The sequence below is a fragment of the Larimichthys crocea genome, chromosome XVIII (genome assembly GCF_000972845.2).
Source record: "Larimichthys crocea isolate SSNF chromosome XVIII, L_crocea_2.0, whole genome shotgun sequence".
In the NCBI taxonomy this organism is placed as follows: domain Eukaryota; kingdom Metazoa; phylum Chordata; class Actinopteri; family Sciaenidae; genus Larimichthys; species Larimichthys crocea.
Window position 1 is genome coordinate 9,178,630 of NC_040028.1, and position 22,572 is coordinate 9,201,201.

At 40.0% G+C, this 22,572-nt stretch overlaps 1 protein-coding gene across 1 annotated transcript in view; it reads right to left on the bottom strand.

The window, feature by feature from the left end:
• epha3 (eph receptor A3) overlaps positions 1-10,231 on the bottom strand; it is a 98,752-nt gene extending 88,521 nt beyond the window's left edge. Inside the window, exons 1-4 of the mRNA XM_027291040.1 lie at positions 10,064-10,231; positions 7,584-7,753; positions 7,186-7,261; positions 4,311-4,541 (exon numbers count right to left, since the gene is read on the bottom strand). Coding sequence (XP_027146841.1) covers positions 4,311-4,404 — 94 coding nt within the window. The 5' untranslated portion in view covers positions 4,405-4,541; positions 7,186-7,261; positions 7,584-7,753; positions 10,064-10,231. The remainder of the gene's footprint in view (positions 1-4,310; positions 4,542-7,185; positions 7,262-7,583; positions 7,754-10,063) is intronic.
• Between the last annotated feature and the right edge of the window lie 12,341 nt (positions 10,232-22,572).

Here is a 22,572-nt window from a genome sequence, read left to right on the forward strand (position 1 = left end):
GCACGCGGAAATTTAATCCGCAGACACAAGACACAATTAAAATTTGGGATGGGTGAGAAGAAGCTGGAGACGATGGTCTAGAATCAACACATGGCTTGATCAGCAAAGCAGAGACCATCCCGTCTGGACTAAGTCAGTCTGTTCAGGATAGAAGAGAAAAGTTGCACATGTTCTTTGATTATGTGCAGTTTAATTGTGAACAAAGTGCAGAGGGCTTTGTCTGTGCAGACTGGCTCTGTGCATGTGAAGGCTGGCAGGCCGCAGTGCAGGCAAAGCAAGGCGACTTGTGTCTGTGTTAAAGGGTGAAGTGTTCACCTCCCATTATGAATTATTCAAGTGCAGAATCGCTCTGTCTGATGTTGCTGCTGCTTGCCCAACCCCTCTGCCCCCATTCCTCTTTCTTTCTTTCTTTCTTTCTTTCTTTCTTTCTTTCTTTCTTTTTCTTCTATCCTTACACCTCATGCCGTATACTTATATAAATGCATATACTTCAACTTGCATAAAGACATATAGCACTCCTGCTGCACATGCTGTATAATCTTATATATCTACACTCACACACAGAAACACACACACACACACACACACACACACACACACACACGTTTCTGTCTAACTTTCAAGCCTAAAACACATGCTGTTAAATTGAAGATGCCACCCTCCATGTTCAGCTCAATGTTTGGCCAAGACACACATATAAATATAGACTTGTAGTATATGTACAGAAAGGGGGTTTATTTTTAAAGGAGGGGGATGTGTAAGCACATTTCCAGCACCTCTGAAAGGTACCATCGCTCACAAACGCCCATTCGTCCCAGCGGGACTGCTGCGCTGGGCTCTCCGGGCCAAGCCTCCCTACAGCCGGCTAAAAATACCCGAGGCCTCCCGACGCCCCACAGCGGGCCAACATCACACTACGCAACCACGCACAAGGGACACACTGCAACACAGCAAAAGCAACTTTTTTTTCCCGATTAAATAACGTAAAGACATATTTTAAAACAATATCTGTCTGAAGTTAAAATGAATCCGCGTCCTTGAATGATTTCCCTCTAAGTTTTATACCAGATCATTACGACCTAATGAAAGCCACACAGTAAATGTTGTTCTTCAAAAAAATGTTGGCCGAGGCACCGTGCCGAGATGGGATAGACTACATGAAATGTAGACTTCTGGTTTTATTCTAAATGGGGAGGAAAATAATAAAATAACAACATCATGTTCACAGCTGAGGTTTGTTTTACATGAACATATATTATATTTTTTCTAGTATATATTCTCATTGTGTAATTCATGTATCTATTCTAGCTATATCTATATCTATTCTATCAAGTCTATGAAAAGTCCCACCCAGTATACAAGTTGGCAGGCCTTGAAATAATTTCCTAATTTACCGATAGTCTTAATAAACTTGAAACGAATTTACAGCAGATCTTTTTCACGGCCATCGATTTTCTTTGATTAACTATTTACTTATTATTTATTTATTTTCATAATCTGCTGCGCGCTCACAGGCTCGATTCGATCAGCAGCTGTCTGTCGGCATAAAACTAAAAAAAAAAAAAAAAACGGGGTAATAAGTTTGTTTTTCCTCCACTCACTCACTTTTTTATTTCTTTTTATTTAAAGATGGCATGTTTGGTGACTTAAAAAAAAAGTCCCAAAATCTGCTTCTCTCAGAGTCAGAGTTCGTGTTAGAATCAGAAACGCTGCTCATCTGTGAGTTTGTAACTTTTGTCATGTGTTCCTTCGCTTCACTTCGACTTTATGAGACAACAATTTATGGCAGGGGGCTGCTCTTTTTGATTGCCTCTGGAAACTGGAGGATAATCGGGTTTATAAAGCAGAACAGTTTGAATCAACACGGTTAACCCTTTAAGCAGGACGAGAGAAACAGCTCTCCGCACACACATATATATGTATATGTATATGTGTATATATAATATGTATGTTTGGATTATGGGGTCATATTTTTGTGGTATAGTAGCATAATAGAGATTTCTATAATATAGAGACGGAGCGGCTCGATACTGACACTCTCTGGCAGATTTATGTTTTGGGAAGGTGATATTTAATTGGTCGATTTGTTTTTCATATTGAAACTTGGCACCTTCCCTGTTCCAACTAACTTGTAACCGACTTACACGATTTCTCTCTTTCTTCTTTTTTGACACTTTTAACGCTTCTCTCTCTCTCTCTCTCTCTCTCTCTCTCTCTCTCTTTATTTGACACTCTTTGTAGACTTGTATGTTTTGTCTTTCTTTTTTTTCCAGTGCTGAGATCGTTCATACTAATAATCCACCAGCTTCATGTTCCAATAAACCACTTCACTCTCGAATATTAGATAATACATTTTTTAAAATAATGTTTTTTCCTGGGCGAAGGCAATTTACAGATTCACAGAGCAGATTTGCAGCCACACACAGCCACCTTATGATCAGTTTATTTATTTATTTCTATATATCATTTTAGTCAATTTATCCTTTCATGCTTAAAGTATTAGAAACAAAACCTATTGGCATCGTGCACTGCGGAGCAGAGAGCAGGACTGACGAGCTGAGCCTGACACAAGATGTGGGACGTGGCGCACAAAGAGACAAAACTGTAAACAAGGTCATTTGTTAAATATATATTGGAGGGATACTGAAAATGAAATGTCATTTTCATTCAGGACACGAAAATAAGCAGTTTTTTTTTAGGTTTGAACTTGTTAAAGGACTGTGTTCGACAAAGTATCCTATAACTTTCAAAGGTCTGCTTGTTTGTGGTCTGTGTCCTCAGCAGTGTGGATTACAAGTAAACTTAACATAATCGATGGGTTTGGGTTAAATGTGTGTTCTGGAAAGTTTCTCTTTGGAATATTTCTATTAGATTAGAGCTGCCCTCTTGACGTGGCCTTTGGACCCAAACTTTCCAAACATAAGGATGGGTTACTTCTGCTTCCTTCCTTCTTACAGTTGTCTACATGAGCGACAGGAGGATCGGGAACATGTTTTTTCTGCCTTTATTGCTCCACTCTGTCTGTCTCTGATCATTGAATCACTGCAGAGTGGATTACACCCACTGAAGGCTCATTCCGATTTGTTTAATTGCTTTATTGTCATTAGGGTTTGAATCACTCAAATCTATGTTGATATCATTCTCACTTATTGACGTGAAGCGCCATTTTAGACTAGAGAACTATCAGTTCATTTTACTCATTATATATGTATATCTAGATTTTTTCTTTACAGTGTCAAAAATCACGTTATACAGTGTGACCCAAATCTTTACCCACATGTATCCCCCCCCCCTCCTCCACCCCCGTGGGCAGTTTTAACCTTAACTCAGCTGCTCCTTCAGCACGCGAGCCTTTCCTTTTCACTTTGACCCCACAACAAAACACTTTAACCATGACAAGTATTTACTACAGGGTGCAGCGGTTCCTTCTTTAAGATTTAAAGAAAGTTAAAGTATAAGGGGAGCCTTTTTTTATTTCCAGCGCAGTCTTACGTCTGGAGAGTCTTCTGAACATGTATCGGTCCGCCCGGGTCCAAAATATTGGCACATGCTCCTGATATTTTTTAAAGAAGTGAGAGAGACTCTGAGTGGAAATAAGTGAAATGAAGTCGTCATTTTCCCCTCACATATATAGGTGAAACACAGTCGTTACATGAGTTCGTAAAGGCGGACAGTTTACAACATCCACGACACGAGCCTGCAACTGTTTTGTTTTGTCAACTGTTTCTGGATGGATTGAGGTCAGAACCATAAAAACAGACATCCGCGTCTTTTTACGCACGGTGCGTATTGTTCTCATCTTCTGTTTATTGCCTTTAAATCGGTGTTACTGGAAAGCCAAACTGGGGCGTCTACCCCCTAGAACGGATTCTTGGATGAAGCAGAACCTCTAATGGAAGCACAGACATCGGAGTTTCTTTAGGTCTCTTCGGTCCTGTGTTAACTCCGATCTGCGCTTCGGGAGCTGTCTCGCCATCATTCTCATTTAAACAACTATTAAAACCGCTCCGTCCGCCAAATTAGGCTACCTTGTCTGCCTTGTTTGGGTCTACTTTCAAGTTTATTGCCTTATTTGTGTGTGTTAGTGGTGATAGTGCCTGACTCTCCGCGATCATAAGTGTCACCTCCACGAGCTTCAAATCATCTTGTTATTAGTATCACTAGAATTTGGACACAGGCAAGTCCGCGACGAGCGCACAGCAGTGCCCGAGACGGGTGCTGTAGCGCACCATTCACACATAACACGTACTCAAACACACACACACACACACACACGTACATACACATGTCCGCAGGCAGAGTTGCCTTACCTTCATTAGGGGGGTAGATGATGGGGAACGCAGGAATAACGCAGGACAATAAAAGAGGTAAAATGAAAAGGAGTGATCGCGGATTGCAATCCATGGCGGCGGATCAGAGGTACATAACTCCATGAAGCCACTGACTGATCTGAGAGCGTCTTCTCGCCACTCAGCTTTCTCCCTCTCTCTTGCTCCCGTCTCCCTCCGGTTGGAGCACTTTTCCGCTGGGTCCTACAGAGTCTGACAGGCAGGAAAAAAAAAAAAAAAGCACCGCGCAGGTTCACCACAGGTCAGTTTAGATCCTTTAGCACGTGAGTGACAACCAGTCAGCATGTTTAAAAAAAAAAAAAAAATTCACAGTCAATGCAAAACTGTATTTTGAGTCACTAAGATTCAGACAGAGAAATATTAGAAATCTACCTGGTAACTAAATGATGACATCATATATTCTTGTGGCCTACTGCTGTGATGATCCAGTCACATTCACCAAATATACCTGCTTTATTCTCCCAGGAAGTTAAACACGTACTAAAGTTTATTCATGAGGTGACAGGATGTGATTTACTCTATGTAATATGTTTTTTTGAACCTGTATTTGGGACTGATAGAAAAACAGTTGTTCAGTTTATTTTGTCACAGGGAAAGTGATGCAGCTCATACGAACAAAAGAACAATTAACAATTAATGCATGTACAGATGTTATTCATTGTTCATATCACCGTGGCTTATGAAAATCACAAACTTGAAGTCATGGTAAAACGAAAAAAGTTTAAAATTGTTCAATTTTTTAAATGAAATACATAAGGTTTACATACATGTGTCATTTACAACATTTTAACACTGATGGAAAAATAAAAAAATAATATAATTTACATACTGTTGGGCAGAGGTGTATTCATCATTGTTAGGAGGGACACATATCGTGTGCTTGTATTCAGGTCTACTTTGTGCATTTTTCTGTGAGGGCCATTAGGGTCCCCTGACACCACAATGCTTGATCCGCACTGAAAGGCTGGGGTGGCAGTGTAACGTCAGGGTCCTCGCTGAGACGCCAGCTGTTGTGGTGGGGGGTTGGAGACTTGGAGTTTGGGAAGGCATGTGACGTGTGGGAAAAGTTAAAAAGGACACAGAACAAACAAGCACAAGAACACAGCTACACTAGAAACTGTTAGAAAACCCAAATGAATTTAAAATTCCCTTAATGTGATTTATGGCACTGTTGGATTAGGATGTCTCATTAATATTGAAAAGAAATTCCTCTTGTGTGAAATCAGACAAAATATTTTTCTGCGATGGAAAAAATTATCTAGTGAGCATATTTCATCGGTGGGGATTTTTCCAATTCTGAAAAAAAAAAAAAAAAAAACTGAGGGTGATGCCAAAAGTCACAGCAGCGCCCAGTTTTAAGTAATGCTAATGTTATGCTCCCACTGAATGAACTTAATGGACTTTTTTTTTTTAGAAGAATAATTATACAAACCATTACCACACGTGAAAAAAAAATGTGGAAATGTGTCTGAGTCTATGCAAATGACACGGTGCATTTTGACAAATTGTGTGGAGCATCACTTTCACACACGACTGAATCAGCAGGAGAAAATCTACATTAAAATTATTTTTATTATTTGTCTCGCCCAGTTTATTATAGTACTGACAGTGTGTTCAAAAGTCCTTTAAAATGAACTGGGTCATTTTTTTAATGCAGATATTTTATAACAAATGACTTAACAGCAAATTCAGAGCCCAGTCTTACTCTGAGACATTTATTAGTTTCAGGTTGTCAATGGATACAGCGAAGAATGATGCCAGGAGGTCTCCGGCCACATTATTAAGTGGCTGTGGCATGTGGATTTACAGCAGGTTTTAGACGTGCCAGCCTTCGTCGTACATCATCTTCTACATCCCACTAATTCACTTATTACGCACTGAAAGAGATTAATACAAGAGGCTCCACGGCTAACAATCAATTCAAAGGCTGGTGGTTCTGGGCTCATAGGTTGCACACATGAAGATGTAGTTTCAGTGGAGAACTTTCTGAGAATGGAAAACAACTGCATTTATTTTCAAATGCTACATATTCATGGCAAATTGTCAGGATTATAACTCTACTGGAAGTTGGAAATAGGATAAGGAATTCAATTAATTTAAATAATGTTGCACTTTTCCTCCAAAAACTCATTAAGATGAATGTTGACAACAGAAAATTAAATTAGTCTTATCAAGTAAAACAAAAAAGTCAACCAAGAAACAAATGATATTCTCAATAATACAGTATCAATGAATCTGATTATATTATCTAATATAAAAGAACTTCATGCCGAACATAATGAGTTGTAATCATCCTCATTTGGTTGTCTGAGAGTTGTTGCTGTTTTTTAGTCAATAAACCTGCAAGTTAGTTCAGACTAATTGTCGAAAATCTGTTTCTGATTGTGGTGAATTGGAAAAATGCGATGGGTCCCTCCCGTCTATCCGCTTCAACATTTTTTCCTTCTTCTCAATGAGCGCTTGTCCATTCTTGAACTCCTGCCAGTGGAACAATCCAGTACGAGATGGAGGAAAATATTGATTTAAAGCCGCAATTGTAAGTCATGATGTGTCCTGACACGACTGTATAATGCTCCAAACTCACAGAGCAGATGTTGTTAAGGAGCAGCTTCGAAAGCTGCAGAGGCCTGGCCTTCTTATACAGTAACATACAAACAAACAAACAGATAGGCTGACTGTGTTTACTGCTTGCTGTCAGTACCCTCTTCCTCCCTGTGGTTCTCAGGCGGCACATTCCTCCATACGCACAGCGTACAGAAGGAGGAGAAGCCAGCGGGCTGCTGGCATGTAACACTATCCCCCCACACCAGACATCATAGCGGGGACACTTTCTTACCATTGCCAGCACCACCACTCTTCACCCTTTTCCCTCTGCCTTTGATTTTGCTGCAGCACCACAGGGGATTCTAAAACTGAAGGAAATTTCAATGACTGTTATTGTTCTCAATGAAGCACAATTATTGTTTTCTTATGTACATTATACCCATGTGCATTATAAAAAAAACACTTCATCCATTTAATCCAAAAGGAACAATAACAACTGGTACTAATACAACTACTTTTGTCAGACAAAACCACGTGTTTCACTGAGTTAGGATAGATGTCTAACTATCACCCAACATACCGAGCTGGAGTTGAACTGTTTACATAAAGAAATCAAGTGCCCCTCTATTTCATGTATCTGCACCAATGATTAATTGGGTCATGGTTCATGTGGCAAATTCTCCTTCTTACCCTCTGAGAGACAGCTCTGATAGGACCGGCCGACCTGCCATAACAGGGTCCTGTGAGACCAGATCTGGGCCTCCTTCCCACCACGAACAACTCTCTCTCCCTCGCTCTCCCCTTTCCACATGGAGCCACAATAATGTCCCATCAAATCTCTGAAGTGCAGTGGGAAGAGGCTGAAACAGAGAAGAGTAGAAGATTTATGGATTATTCTTTTTATCCCTTCAAAATAAAAGATAGGATTATTGTCCATTGTTAAAGAAAAGACTGTCTCCCGGAAAATAAAAGTTGCAACACCCTTTAGTACGCCCTTCAGTAAACACTACTCCTCCATGATTTGTGGTCTACAATGTTTTTTCACTGGCTTGTTTCTGCCAAGGCAGAAACATTGGTCAAATATACGGTCACACGTGTGTCTGTGAGAGTGACAGCAGTATAAGCAGCTGGCTGTGTTATTCCCCCAGAAAAGCATCAACACGTCAGGACAAAACCCAGAGCTGAAAGTAGTACCAAAGTTCTGAACTGAAGTAAAAGTGGCAATACTACTAAATACTACACTTGATTACAATACAGTATTTGAAGGGGATTTTATGATTTCAGATCAGTTACAGGGCAGGAAGCCAAAAAGAAAGAAAGAAAGAAAGAAAGAAAGAAAGAAAGAAAGAAAGAAAGAAAGAAAGAAAGAAAGAAAGAAAGAAAGAAAGAAAGCTCTGAGTGAATGGAAAAATCTAAAACTTAATTACAGTCACCACACAAATGTGCTGAAGAAACAAAAGGCAAAACAGTGAGATAGAAAATCTCTCAAAATGGAAATACTCAATTACAAGCACCTCAAAATTGGTCTCACGTACTGAAACTGGGTAATTCTACACTGTTATTTTCTAACCCAAATTTGCCATAATTAAAAGCTTTTTTTAATATTCAACTTGAAAAAAAAAAAGAGATAGAAATATCTCAAAACAAAAAGACACCCAACTGTCTGAAAGTGATAAACCTCACGTTCCTCCATCCTGGTGCTCTGCATGTATTGATGTAGTGTTGTTAGGTTAAACAGTGCAGGGTGACTTTTCTCCCACGGAAGTAATTAAAATTTCTTTTTATGGTGCTTTTTTTTTTCTCCCTCTCTCTCTCTGTCCTGGGTGGCTCATGCAAACCAACCACTTCAAAAATGTCTTAAATGTATGACACGTAACTTCCCATGTTCCTGAGGATCCTTTCCTGGGAAAGACTGACCAGAAGAGCAAAGCCTTCCTGAATGAACTACAGGCTACACCACTAATTTACTCAGACAAGACATGATATATCTTAAGATATATAACTGGCAGTCCTACCTGGGTACACATTTAGGCAGTAAGGGCTCAAGCCGAGAAATGCTCTGAAACAAAACAGTCTGACATGATGGTTTATTTACCAGAGGACGACTAAACAAGGCTAAACCATAAGAGCTGGTAATTAGAGAGGGAGGAAACAACATTTGGTCTTCTTGATGGCATTGAGGTTTTGTCACAAGGAGACAAAAAATGCAAACAAGCAGACAGAAACTCACTCCCACTCTTTCTCCTACATACACACAAACGCACAAAACACAACTGGACTGGCAAAGTTAACAAACAAAGTATTTTCCTGTAAATCATTCAAACCCACCGAGCTGACCTCTGAATATAATATAAAACCATGACAAAAATCTAACTGCGTTTAAGTTTCAATTCAACTAGAATTAAAACAGCAGTGATTTTGGTCTTAAATCTAATATTGAAATGTAAAAATTAAGATTTTTGTTTTCAATACCACTGTTGTATACTGTACACTGTATATTACCTATGAGTATCTTACTTATGACTTTTATTTCATGAAGCTCTCACTAGTGACTAAAAGTCCGCCCCAGATTAACTCTTGCCTGGTGACCACGCTCTACTTTTCTCTCCTTTGCTTCTTCCATCAAAGTTCACTTTCTGCATGAGCCACATCCAGGTTATGTCCGGTTACACTGCCGGCTCACCTGGCTTCCCGGTGGTCCAAAACACCTGTGGTACAAAAGCTAACAGTCCTCAGCAGTTTACTTTACAGTCCATCAGGAAACATTGTAAATCACCAAGAGTTGAGGCGGAGCAGTCAGAGGACATCAGAGTGAAAAAGTGAAAATGTTTTCTCCATTAAATATGATTTGGCTTCTCCAAAATAGTTGGTGGTGTATGACTCAGTGCTATAAAGTGTTACATACTTCTTACCAGTGATCTTATTCACAGCACAGTTATATATAGTGCATACAGGGAGCAGACTAGGACACCATTCACCTGATTACACATCAATGGAGGATCAACGTGATTTAAAATCTGTTATTTTACGGCAGAAAAGTCACACTGGGTTGCTTTAACTCAGAAAAAACATTTGTTTTAAGGAGAAAACTTCACAACATCTCTAATTTAGCTGTAATAATAAACTCATTTCGTTGTGTTGCAACATAACAGTCATGGCCAAATACTTACTGAGTTAATTAGGTAAAGTAAATGGAAGCATTGTGTTTTCTGGGAAGAAGTTCTGTCCTGGTAAAAGAAGACGTCCATCATAGAATCAGCTCTCATCAATCTTTGAAGGATAGTGACCTCCCTCTGCTGTTCCTTCTGCCAGTGTTGTCTTGGATACTATTCCTCGTCCATCTGCTATAGGATTAGATTCACACACATGCACGCACACACACACACACACACGCAAACACACTAACTCAGGTCTTAAAACAATGTCTGCCAAATAAGACCTTGGCAATAATGCACTTTACTTCCAAAACAACTACAGAGTGGTGAATTCAGTTTATCTATTTTTATTCATGAAATCACATAATGAGGGGAATTGATGGGACCAATGGCATCTCAGCTATGTAGATTAAAAGAAAACCCTGATAAAGCAACACATAAATATTGTTAAAAACCTCACATGTGACAGTTTTGGTCATTCAAAACATATTTGGATTATTTGGCTTGGAGACTCTTCAGCAGTGATTGATTGATTTTATCTGCTAACATGAATTATTAAATCCCGACAACGACAATACCTCTGAAACCAGTTCCAAATGCAAAAACAAGAAGTTCTGATATTAATCAAACATCGTTAAGGAGGTATCAGTCACTGTAGTCATGTGTGTGTGCACGCCTGTATGTTTCTAATGGCTTAACACAGAGCAGCAGGCTTCGTTGGCAAGACAGTCAGGTCTGTTGCTGCGCTGTTGCAGAGACGTTTTGCTAAAATATTCAGGAGAAAAGCACCTTAATTATACAGATGATGGAGTACAGACCCTGAAGTAGTGTGTGTGCGTGCGCGTGTGTGTGTGTTTGTCTGTATCGCACAGCTTCCATAATAGCATCTAATTGGCCTATGGCTTCACAGATCTCTCACTCTCATTGGATGCATCTGTGTCGTCTAGACTGTTGCCACACTTTCTTTTTTTCCCTCCTTAAGAGACACATTTATACAGAATGCACCGATACACACACACGTATGTATGCATGTATCTCTGTACAACACAGATATGCAACACACACATCTACACACATGCAAACACACGGACGACAATTGTGCACAAACATTTGCCAGCTATGCACGTCCACAAATAAGTGTGGTGCATTGTGACAGACTTTTGTGTTTACTTCTGGTGCTGCGGGAGAGGAAGACGAGACAAAATAGAAGACACTGTGGAGTCGGGAAGCATAAACACACAAACACGCACACCTACGCACACACACACACACACACACACGTGCACACTTGTTGCCTGCTTCCTGTCAAAGCTACTAAATGAGGTGTTCCTTTTTCATTAATCATGGCTGTTGTTCAGGTTACCTGAGCGACACGCAGTCAAGCAGTTGGGCAAAAAAAAAAAAGGCAGCTGGAGCACTGAGTGACACTGAGCAGCATTGCATAGGTACTAATTACATTAATATGTTTATTTCAACACCTACTCATTAAATTGCACTCTCTCAGCCGGCACAGAGCATTTTTATATATGGTATGATTTATTTGTGGAGGAAAACGTATAAGGCTTGGACACAGAAGCGAGCGATACAGAACAACATGAGGATTAATGTGCTGTGCTGATGGATGACGTAAAACAAAGTGCTGCTTTGAGACTTTTACTGTAAGCTAAAGCAAAGAGAGCAGGGTGTGATGCAAACTTCTTAATAGTAATGTCTTTGTCTACCAGTGTAAACCACCGTTATGTGGATTTTTGTGTTTCTGTCATCTCCCGCCTGTGGAGTTATGAACAGTTGGCAAGCATGGTGAAAACCAAGGCTATGGGTGTGGTGCACATCTACAAATTTAATCTCAACTGTGTTTGTAAGACCTTGTGCTGAAACATCAGTGTGTCCTGACTATATCCTTTACTGGAAGCCTCGCTGGAATGTCTGTTTTGTTTGTGGCAACACTCCTAACTGTGCTGCGATGCTTAATATGCTGATTGCAAGCCCACTGAAAACACAGCTAAACCTTTCTTCCAATATACTGTAGCTATTCATTACTCAAACATGGAGGAGACAAAAACTTTCAGCCACGAGGCATTTTTCAACTACTGTGGACTGTGAAGTCGCTTCAAGAAATGCTTTCCTTGATGTGTAATGTGTTTCAAAGACGATTAAAGGCCCATTAGAAGCATGAAATGACTTAAAAGTTACTTTAGATGTATTATCATCTGTAACGTGGCCAAAAAAGTATTAAACTTGGGTGCTGTTTTGAGTGCAGTAATAAACATGCATTTACAAGGAGCTTACAGAGCATTAAAACGCTTTATGGGAACTCTTGGAAGAAGTGTAGTTGACTCTATAGACAAAAAAAACACTCTGTCAAAGAGCTTAAGTGAAACATTAGAAGAAAGTGATGCTGAGCTGCTTGATGTGAGAAAAGCGAACAATTATGTGTGCTCCTTGGACTGGGAATGATTATATTTGCTCAGTTGAACATAATCACATCAACTCATAATAAGAGGTTGTCACATTAGTGATTATACATTGCTGACGATGCTCAAATTGACTGCTCATCACATAAACTTGCACACTAGGACAAAACCCACCATGTATGAAAAATAACTTTTTATTACCCACAGTGAGTCTTGCTGGGAGTGTTCACTCTGCTCCAGCCACACTTTGCCAATGCAAACGGTTACAAAAGCACCTGACAGATGTCCAGTAAGACCTGGATGTGCACATGACATGAGACAAAACAACTATAAGCACTGGGTCCCATATTATGTATTAATGAAGGCATCAGCCCAGGTCAAAATGAGCCAGTGACTCAATCATTGCTCATCATAACAACCCTGTTCCCGTAAAAAACAAACAGCACTTCATCATGGATCAGGTATTTTGGCATCCATTATCCCATTATTTGTCAGTGCAGTCTAAGTACGTATATCCTCTGGCGCACATGGTTACCATCAGCACGACTCTCCGACCACAAAACCACAGTGTTAGTCTAATCTCTAAATACCGTGTGTAATGGGCCCCTGTGTCATTATGTTGCTTCGCTTTATGACACACACACACAGTCCTCAGAAACGGCACAGCGATGAGTGTGTTTGTACCACATCCAAGAGAAACACTGTATTACTGAATGGCAAAACCCTCATCAGTTTGTCACTGCGGTAATCTTTCATGCGAGAAGCGTCTGATGCTCTTCCTGTCTTGTTTTCAGAATGCAAGAGGGCTTAACGTGCTTTCACCAGCAAGCCCGGAAGACACCTGAAATTCTGCAAGCTTTGGTTCTTTTGTTTTGCTAAAGAGGAAGGTGGAGCGGTGGCATGACTAGAAAGTAAAAAAACACATGTAAACTTATGTCATTCTTTGTCCGTCTTTAACTGTCACTATCTGTCTTTCTTTCTATGTCTCTGCTACCAAGACTCCAAGAGAGAACAAGGGAGATTACCACCATTTGTCTTCATTAGCATATTAGCCCCTGTGCTGGAGCCCGTGGGAAACTGCTGTAATTGCTAAGATAGCTGTAGACTAAATCACGGAAGGAATCCATAGAGCTGTGTGTATGTGCATGTTTCAGTAATGGAGGGATTTTAGAGATGAACTTCACCTTGACTCTCATGTCTTATGCCCCTCGCTTCTGTCTTATATCTCTGTGTGCACGCCGTGTGAGAGCAGCAAGGAAACAACAGCCCAGAAAATTAGTCTGAGCAGCCAGCTGTTTCTGAATCTCATCATTGGAATTTATCAACAAGCATAATTCTGGCAGAAACCTCCTATGGCGCTACCAACATTTCCATGAAAAGAATCATCGCACACAACTTCCCAGTCCTCACTTGTGAGAGCTAGCTGCTTATGAGGGGTATTTTTGAGTTTTCAATTCATCCGGATGAAAGCAGAAATGAATTATCCTTGCGTATCCGAATTACTTGGGAGGAGAGGTTGTTTGATCCGTTCTAATATATGGATGATTGCAATACACTGTGATTCAAATTATGAAGCGTGCACTCATCCTCAAAAACACCCTATACAGTCCAACTGGAAGCTGAAATGCTCCTAATTGCAAGGCACAAACAAACACAAAAATTACAGCAACTGTGCCCAATTAGGGGATATTTTTGCAATGCTCTCTGCGCTTCTATGGTTGATTAGCTGCCTGTTCAGGTAAGCAGTTACTATTGAATACATCAGAAGTTCAGAGAGCTCGGGTCAGATGTGTTTCCAAAGTTTGCTGTAAATTTAACAGAATTTGCTGGAGTTGAATCAATAAACATAATAAACATAATAATAGTAATGCTAATGCTTTTACCTGTATAGCACAAAGCACCTTCTATAGAAGCCCATAACAAACAAACAAACCAGACCAAACAAAAGTCATGTCCACATAAATCATCCAGGAGGTAGAAGAAGCAATAAAGAACTATTAAATCAAAATTATAATTGGGGGATTGCAGGAATGTAACCAAATACTGGTTGAATACGTGTCTTAAGATAGGATTTAAAAGCAGAAACAGTGTCAGACAATTGAATAAGAAAGAATGTTCCAAAGCTAAGATGCCATTAGAGCAAATGCTCGATCACCCTTTGACTTTAACCTGAATGGTCTTTCCAGACTAGGAGTGACTTGATTGTAATTAGACCTGATGATAAGCTCTTCTGTTTTGTCAGTGTTTAATTGCAAAAAGTTGTGGGACATCCACTCACATCTAGGCTCTCACATCAGCTATAGTTGTTTATATAAATTCAGTAGTAAACTGTAAGGGCAAGGTTGCTCTTACAGTCAAGGTTGCTTGCATACGCTGCATTAGTCAACATACAGTATGAATCCTAATTTTAACATTGAATCATTGTTGACAAAAAGAGCAACAGAAAAGAAGGGCCAGAACTAAAAAACAAACAAGGAAAAAAAAAAGAAACACAACGGCCTTAATTATTATACATATGTAAGCACAGAATACACTAATTTGTCCTGGGGGTGCTTGGCTTGCGTGTTCAATCCAACCAACCAACATACACACGCACCCTTGTTAGACAGTCTAACACGCTGTAACACAGTGGCACAGTTTCAGCATCACGCTATCACTTGCCTTCAAATGACCTTCCTGTTTAGCAATATTCTGTGCAGTAGAGAAATCTCATGTCGCCTATTGTGAAATTTAAGAGAGACGGTATGATTCATAACATAGACAAACAAAACCAAATGTATTTCAAGTTTTGATGTCACCAATTGAGGCTGGCCTTGAGCCAAACATGTTAATTATTTTTAACAATCTGTACACCAATGCGCATTGGCTATTGTTGCCTTTCTCAAGTGATTATCTCAGGTCAGTGGAGTGCCTAAGGATGGCATTCATACATAAAGGCGCTTACAGTTTTGCTCATTTCAGCTGATCTGTCAGAGCAGAAAACAAAAGTTGCCGCTATGAAAAGAAGTTCCTAGCATGAGATCTGAGAGTCTTCTCATCCATTTTTCCTTTGACAGACAGAAAAATAGTCCATCAGGTACTGTCATTTCCGAGACATGCAATTTATGTCTTTCTAAAACCTTCATCTTGAGAAACAAACAGACTTGAGACACCGATGAAAAACACCAAAGTAGGCCAAGCTAAGTATTTGTAGTCACAAGCATGTCAGGAAATACCACTAGTTTTAAAAATGGAAAATTAAATAATGAGAAAAGCATTGGACGCTAGAAATTGACAACTAAATCCATTCTTTTCATGGGCCAAGGTGCAGTCTGACGAGATGAGTTTTAAATCTGATGTGAGGAAGATGTGTAGTTTCCGTTATCCTGATATTGACAGGGAGATCGTTCTACCATTATGGAGCCAGGGCCACAAATAATCTAAATTTTGTTGAGCGATAGTTGGACCCATCATACAGTAGTAAAGGAGTAGCAAACTGTTTGGCAGCAGCAGGGTGTAGTAGACGGGCTGGGGTGCATGGTGCGACTGGCGGTATGTTTGGTATACAGTGTGGGTGGCAGAGAGAGTGGTCAAATAAAAAAACAAAGTAGGAAGTTTGAATGAAGTGGAAAGAATGATGATAGAAGGTAAGAGACTGGTGGAGTTTGGTAGTGATGTTGGCTTGGGCCATCTATACAGGACTGATTAAATGTGATTAGAGGAGCCATGCTGTCTGCCATGGTACTCCGGTACCACTTCGATTCTGCTCTTTGTGCCAAGCCACTCAGGCTTACACGTCTGCCTCCCATCTATCCTCTAGTCTTCTGTATCCATCCATCCATCTATCCATAGTTGCGTGTTTACCATGAGCAATTCCAAAGAGAACAGCATTTCATTTGTGTTGACTAAAAAAACTGCTCAATTGACCTGTCTGGTTGAATGAAGAAGGGCAATACCGCCTTCCTTTTTCCACACATTATCTCCACGGTCGTCCTTTCCATCCCTTCCCTCACTGCTGTCTACACTTCAGAGTCAAGGCTATTCCAGGCCCTGCCAGGTCGGGGAGCTCAGCCGCATGTCAGACATCTCACTCTGACACACTATCCCTCCCTTTCTTCTGTCTCTGCCAACCCTCCACCTCATCCTCCCATAGGCTTTCATGGAAAGCTGCCCTCTTTTGTTGTGCCAGAAGCTGCATCCCAACACTCCTCCATTCCTCTCGCTCTCAATCATATCAAGCAAAGGTAGTAGAGATCTTTAAGATGGATTATTTTACTCCTAACTAAAGCAATAAATCATATGCTGGGCTGTTCGGTCAGAGCTAGTTATTTCTTTCTGTTGTAAGTAAATCAGGGCATTCTGACAGCTCGGATAACTGTTCAAGGACTGACTTAATCACTATCCTCTAATGGCCTCACACAAATCCCAGGTCAATCAGTTGAAGTAAACAGTCAAGTATTTCTGTGCTGTGTTTGATCAATGTTTTTTTTTTTCTCTCGAGGATGATACTGATGTCAGTATTTTAAAGTGCAAGGTACTATATTACTACTACCCCACGAACTCTGAATCTTGCCAAGCTTCAAGCTTGTGCCTGAACCACAGCGATTCAGACCAATGGTATTTTTTCACTGAAAGAAGAGCAAAGAGTGGCATTGAAGGTTTTCTTTCAATGGAAAAGATGCTTTCTGCTGCAAACTCTTACTAACAGTGAGTTCTACATTATATGGTTCGTTAATATGATTGGTTGATGTTCGCATGTTTGATAAATGTCACCTGCTGCACAGAATATTGCTTAAAGTATTTTTTTTTTAAATGCCTGTCCTTTTCTAAACAGTTTCCAACGATGACTTCTTAAATGGTTTAGTGTAACAAACCATGTTGTGCAATAATGACAGCAATAATTCCTAAAATAATAATGTATGCATATGATACCCTTAAATTCCAGACTTAAAAGTACATAAATACTGGTGGTTCTGTTTCTATGAGGTAATGTAAACTTACCTCGATGTATTGGCAAACTTTATGTTGGCTTAAACCAGTTACATATTCACATGCTGGCATACTGCCAGAACAGTGAGCCAAAAGTTGGACAGCTTTCCGCACGATACATCCAAACTCTCATCTTCACACCTCATGGCCATTTATGTTATGTGGGTTTCTTTCTGATCACCTATAGATTTACAGCGGACCACCTGCGAGACTCACAAACCAAGCACAGACACGCTGACACATGCCGACACACACAAAATACAACCAGCTGGCAGACAAGCAGAGATCCAGTAAAGGAAGGCTATGATTGATGCCTAAACACAGAGGAACAAATGAAACCAATCAAAACTAATCAGGAATGGCAGCTCGATACAACGGAGGATGGGCAAACATAAGGAATATGTCCGCGGGTTGACAAGGATGCAGCTACATCCTCTGATTACAATAGCGTGCCATACTTTATACAATCTGTTTCACTGTTAGTCTCGGTTCAGTGTACAAATGTTTACCTTCAGCAGCGGACAATGAACAATGACTTTCATGGGAAATAGATGAACAATATTTTACTGACACTTGAAACATTCACTGAAAACAATCACATGACGTTTTGGCTGGAGTTCATGTAGAAGCATCCAAACCGATCATCATGTTGTCCTCACAGTGCCAAGTACGCCAGGCATGTCCGAAGTGCAAAAGTGCCTAAGCCAAGGTGGATACTGACTGTTTTGAAGTGTTGAAGGATCATTTCTTTGTAATAATAACATGTTTATTCACTTAAAAAGTTGAAAGTTGATAGTTAACAGATTATTAGGTACACCTAATGCATCCTAAAACAACAGTCCTACAATAAATCCTCGCTCTAAGAAGTCATAATGTTCAAACTTTTGTTGAAACTGTTTCTGATGCCAGTGGCCTGTATGGCCTGCATTCTATTATGAGTTATTTTGTTATTTAGCCTGCCCTAACTGATTTCACTCGGGTCAACAAAATAATAGTTTCTAACAGTTACAATTTATAGGATGACTGGCCTCCAAGAGAACAGGACTGGATTTGTTGCCTTGAGCTGTGGGTTGTAATTTTACTGTGGCATTGTACAAAATAACACTTTACCCTTGAGTTAAAAAAACACACCTGGCAATCATCACTTTTATAGGTTAGTTTTCCAAACTACTTCCAATGCTCCAAAAAGGCAACATCTGCAGGTAGATAAATAAAAAAAATAAGAATAATAAATTATTTTATGTGTCAGGTTGTGACCAAACACCGACAAAACTGGCAAATGAGTTGCAAGAAACTAGTATATAACTGGCACACAGCATGGGAAGTGTACGGGAAGTTGACAAAAACAGTTAACTTCTTGCAACTTGTGATGCCCTAACATGACCATGATCGCTATAAATAATTGATGAAACCTTTGGCACTTGTCCATCCTTTAGTAGGCGAGAGCCTTTCATGGAGAGGGAGGAAGTATTCCCCCCTTTTTTTTTTCTTTCTTTCTCTCTTTTTCATTTGTGAAAAGCAGACAGGGCTGTCTGTTTCTGAGACTTTAAAAAATCCAGGGCAACACAGACCTCTGTCTGAATTTTTAACGAACAGTCCTGCAGCACTTCTGAGAGAGTATAAAAACAGGGTGGGAACCTATTAATGGTTTAAAAGTAATTAGCACAATATAGTAATTAAGTCTTGCCAGAATTACAGTATATATGGGTGTATACTTTCTTCTGGTAATCCCAATTATACTGCGGTCTGCTGTATCCTGGCGTTGGTGTGACAGTTGATTTAAGCAGGAACAGTGAATTGCAGCAGCTTGAATGACATTCTCCAATCTGAAGGTCATTCATTAAGCCTCTCTCGTTGTTAGTGTGCTCCAAACATGTTGACAGCAGATGTCTTTTCTGCCTCAGCCAGTTACTGGCATCACAAACTGGTGGTAGTAAAATATAGTCACAGTAACTGTACCATTAATCATATCTTTGCGGTGAACTTACTCACCCCTCACAACACGCACACACACACACCCACATTAACACATAATGATGGTGCCGTTACTCTTCATAAAGCAGCAATGTTTACTTAAGCAACCACACAAAGGAAATTAACTGTTTTTCTTCTGTCACAAACACACCCGCAGAAAATGCACACATCACGTTAATTACATGTAGCTACGTCTCCTTACATAAACTAGCGGAAATTAGGTGTTTTCTGTCCATGGCTGACGCTGAGATCTTAATTCACAGCTTGGGTTCATTAGCAAGTAGCTGCTGTCGGGCTTTCCGAATCCACACTGGACACATTAGAGAATCCGCTGGAGCTGTTACAGTTACTCGAAGCACATTCATGGCTGTTTGTAAAAGTTTCTGTGTGGTACCTGTGATGTGACATTGGCTAAGAAAGCAACTCAGAGAGAGTACATCATCTGGACGATGTTGGACACGAGACACAGCTCAAGTCAACAGCGACTTATTGTAAGTTACATACATATGTAACGTATTTTACAGAGTAATTTTGGTTACCATGACAACAAAGTGTCTTTGTCTTTTCCTGCACATCTAAATCATGACATCAATAGGACATTAAATGACTTGCAAAATGCCTATAAAGAGGTTTTAAGTGATGTGAAATGTCATGTATGTTAATATGTCCCACCCTGTGCTCTACACTCTCAGAATAAAAGGACTCCTGTCTGCCCTCAGAGTTAAAAAGAAGTCCTTTGGTTGCAGGTAATTTTCTTATTGTGCCTCTGGAATAATCTCCCTGTCAATGTCAGACAGTCTAACTTTGTTAAGGTCTTAAAATCTAAGCTAAAAACTATGTTTTTCGAATTCCAATCATTTGATACTTCACGTCTCTGTTCCTTACAGCGAGTCAATCTTCATTAATCTATCAACTTTAGTACTTCTGGTCCATGTTTATCCTGCTGAAAAGAAATCAACAAACTGTAAACTTCTAAAAACCGCAGCGTTTCCCTAACTTCCGTTGTTTTTGTTTCTGTTTCCCACAAGCTGCCAAGCTGTGCGTCTCTCTTTCTTTCTCTCTCTCTCTTTTCTGTCTCTTCCCTCTCTCTAGTTTTCACCTCTCTTTTCACTCTGGCTCCTCTCTGTTGGACCATCGACAGTCCGGGAATCTCTCCCTCCTCTCCTGGCTTGTCGGTGCCTCATCCAGACATTTGGATCAAGATCATCTTTCCCCAGGAGGTTCACCCTCTCCTCTCTACCTAGTTTGCGTGTTATCACGTCTCTCTCTCTTTGTTTGTGTTTGTCTGTCCTACTTCCAGGTCTCATTGGTGGGGAGGGGGTTTATGTGCAGCTCAACATCCTCCATACCTTTCATTTATGTTTTACAATGTATATCTTAAGCTTGTCATCAAAATGTTTATATGTTGCGATGTTATCTATTCTGTACACACATTTATTGCATGCCTGTCAGTCCTGGGAGAGAGATCTGACTTCTGTTGCTCTTTCTGAGGTTTCTTCCATTTTCCCCCCATTAAAGGGTTTCGGAGTAGTTTTTCCATATCTGAATCGAGGATCTAAGCACAGAGAGTATGCTGTACAGACTGTAAAGCCCCTTGAGGAAAACCCTGATTTGTGATTCTGGGCTACAGAAATAAAACTGACTTGACATTCAAAAACACAAAATGACTTCAGGAGATTTAATAACAGAATCTCTCAGAGGCATATTTCTTGTTTCCTTTTCTCAAATGACAACAAAGCAAAACCCAAAGAGAATGCAAACAAGATTCAGGAAGAAAACATCTCATTGTCAGCAGGTTAAAATGAGAAGTAGTAAATCTATTGACTCACCTGGCTGAGCCACAGCCATGGCGTCAAATTAACTTAGCATTTTTATTAGGTTTGGTTTGTTGCGTATACTTATGCAATATACACAAATATTTTAACAGTATAGTCTGGACACGTGCTACAAGGTACCAGGAGAACAATGACCCCCCCAGCTTTTGCGAAATAAATGAAACAACAGTGATGGTACAATCTGATGCGCACAAGACTAAATCCATAACTCCACCACGAGCAAATGCTGTCAAAGAAGTAATTACTGCTCTGTGTTATTATTGCTGCGCTTCAACGATATTACTTCTGCAGTTATTTCAAGAGAAGGCAAGCCAGAAATGACACCCACTGGGATCTGGAATCTCCCAAAAACAATAAAATGTCTTGTGGGCAAGAATTTACTGAAGCAATATATTCTAAGAATATAAAGTAATAAAAAATAAAAGAGCCGATTGAGGTGTTTAATACTGGGCATGCTCATTATCAAATTGGGCAATGAGGTGTGGCGTGGTCACGTGAAGCAAAATAGAGGTAAAACCCTGTGTGTGTAGTTATCAGGTTCACTCACTAGAAATATGTTTCAGGTTCATGTTTTTAATACACTGAACTGACGATTACTGAAGTAAAAATGTACACACTACTGTACTGTATAAGCAATATAAAGTACTGCTTGAACAACATAAAGTCATACAATGGGCAGTTTCACCATTTTCTGATGTAAATAGAAGGCCAGATGTAGTACAGGCCCAAGGGATGCTATCGTTTACTCAGCCTGACCTACAGAAAAAAAAAAAGAAAAAAAAAAAACGTCTGGATTTTGTCTCATGATTTTATAAATGCTGTCAGAGGCTGCCAAGAGTACAATTCTCAAAGACTATGAAAATTATTTTTAAAAAATCCATATTTGTGTAACTTAAAATCCAAACCAGAAAAATGTTACATGAAATATAATGACTGGTGGACCTATACTCTTCAATTTTAAAAAAAGGCACAGTTCAGCTGGAGTCATTGAGGCCACATACCATCAGTGAACCACCTTGGAAAGGAGTACATCCTGTTTTTCAGACCATCACAGTATTGAGTTGTTCTCCCAGAAGGCCCTTCCTCTGTTGCAGCTAGCTTAAGTTATTACACACAGTGTGAGGACGGTGATGTTTCCCCTGGAGGTGGTCAAGAGGTAAATTGGAACTGAAGTGAGGGGCTCTGTGTCCACTGTGCAGAGCAGGGCCCAGACGAACCCTGGGGTCTTCAAACCCCTCGTTAGCAGACTGGCCTACATGTTTTCATTTGCTGGCGAACTGCAGGAGGTCAATTGCTGCTAAATTACCAGCTTTGGCTGGGAAAACAGCGTGCA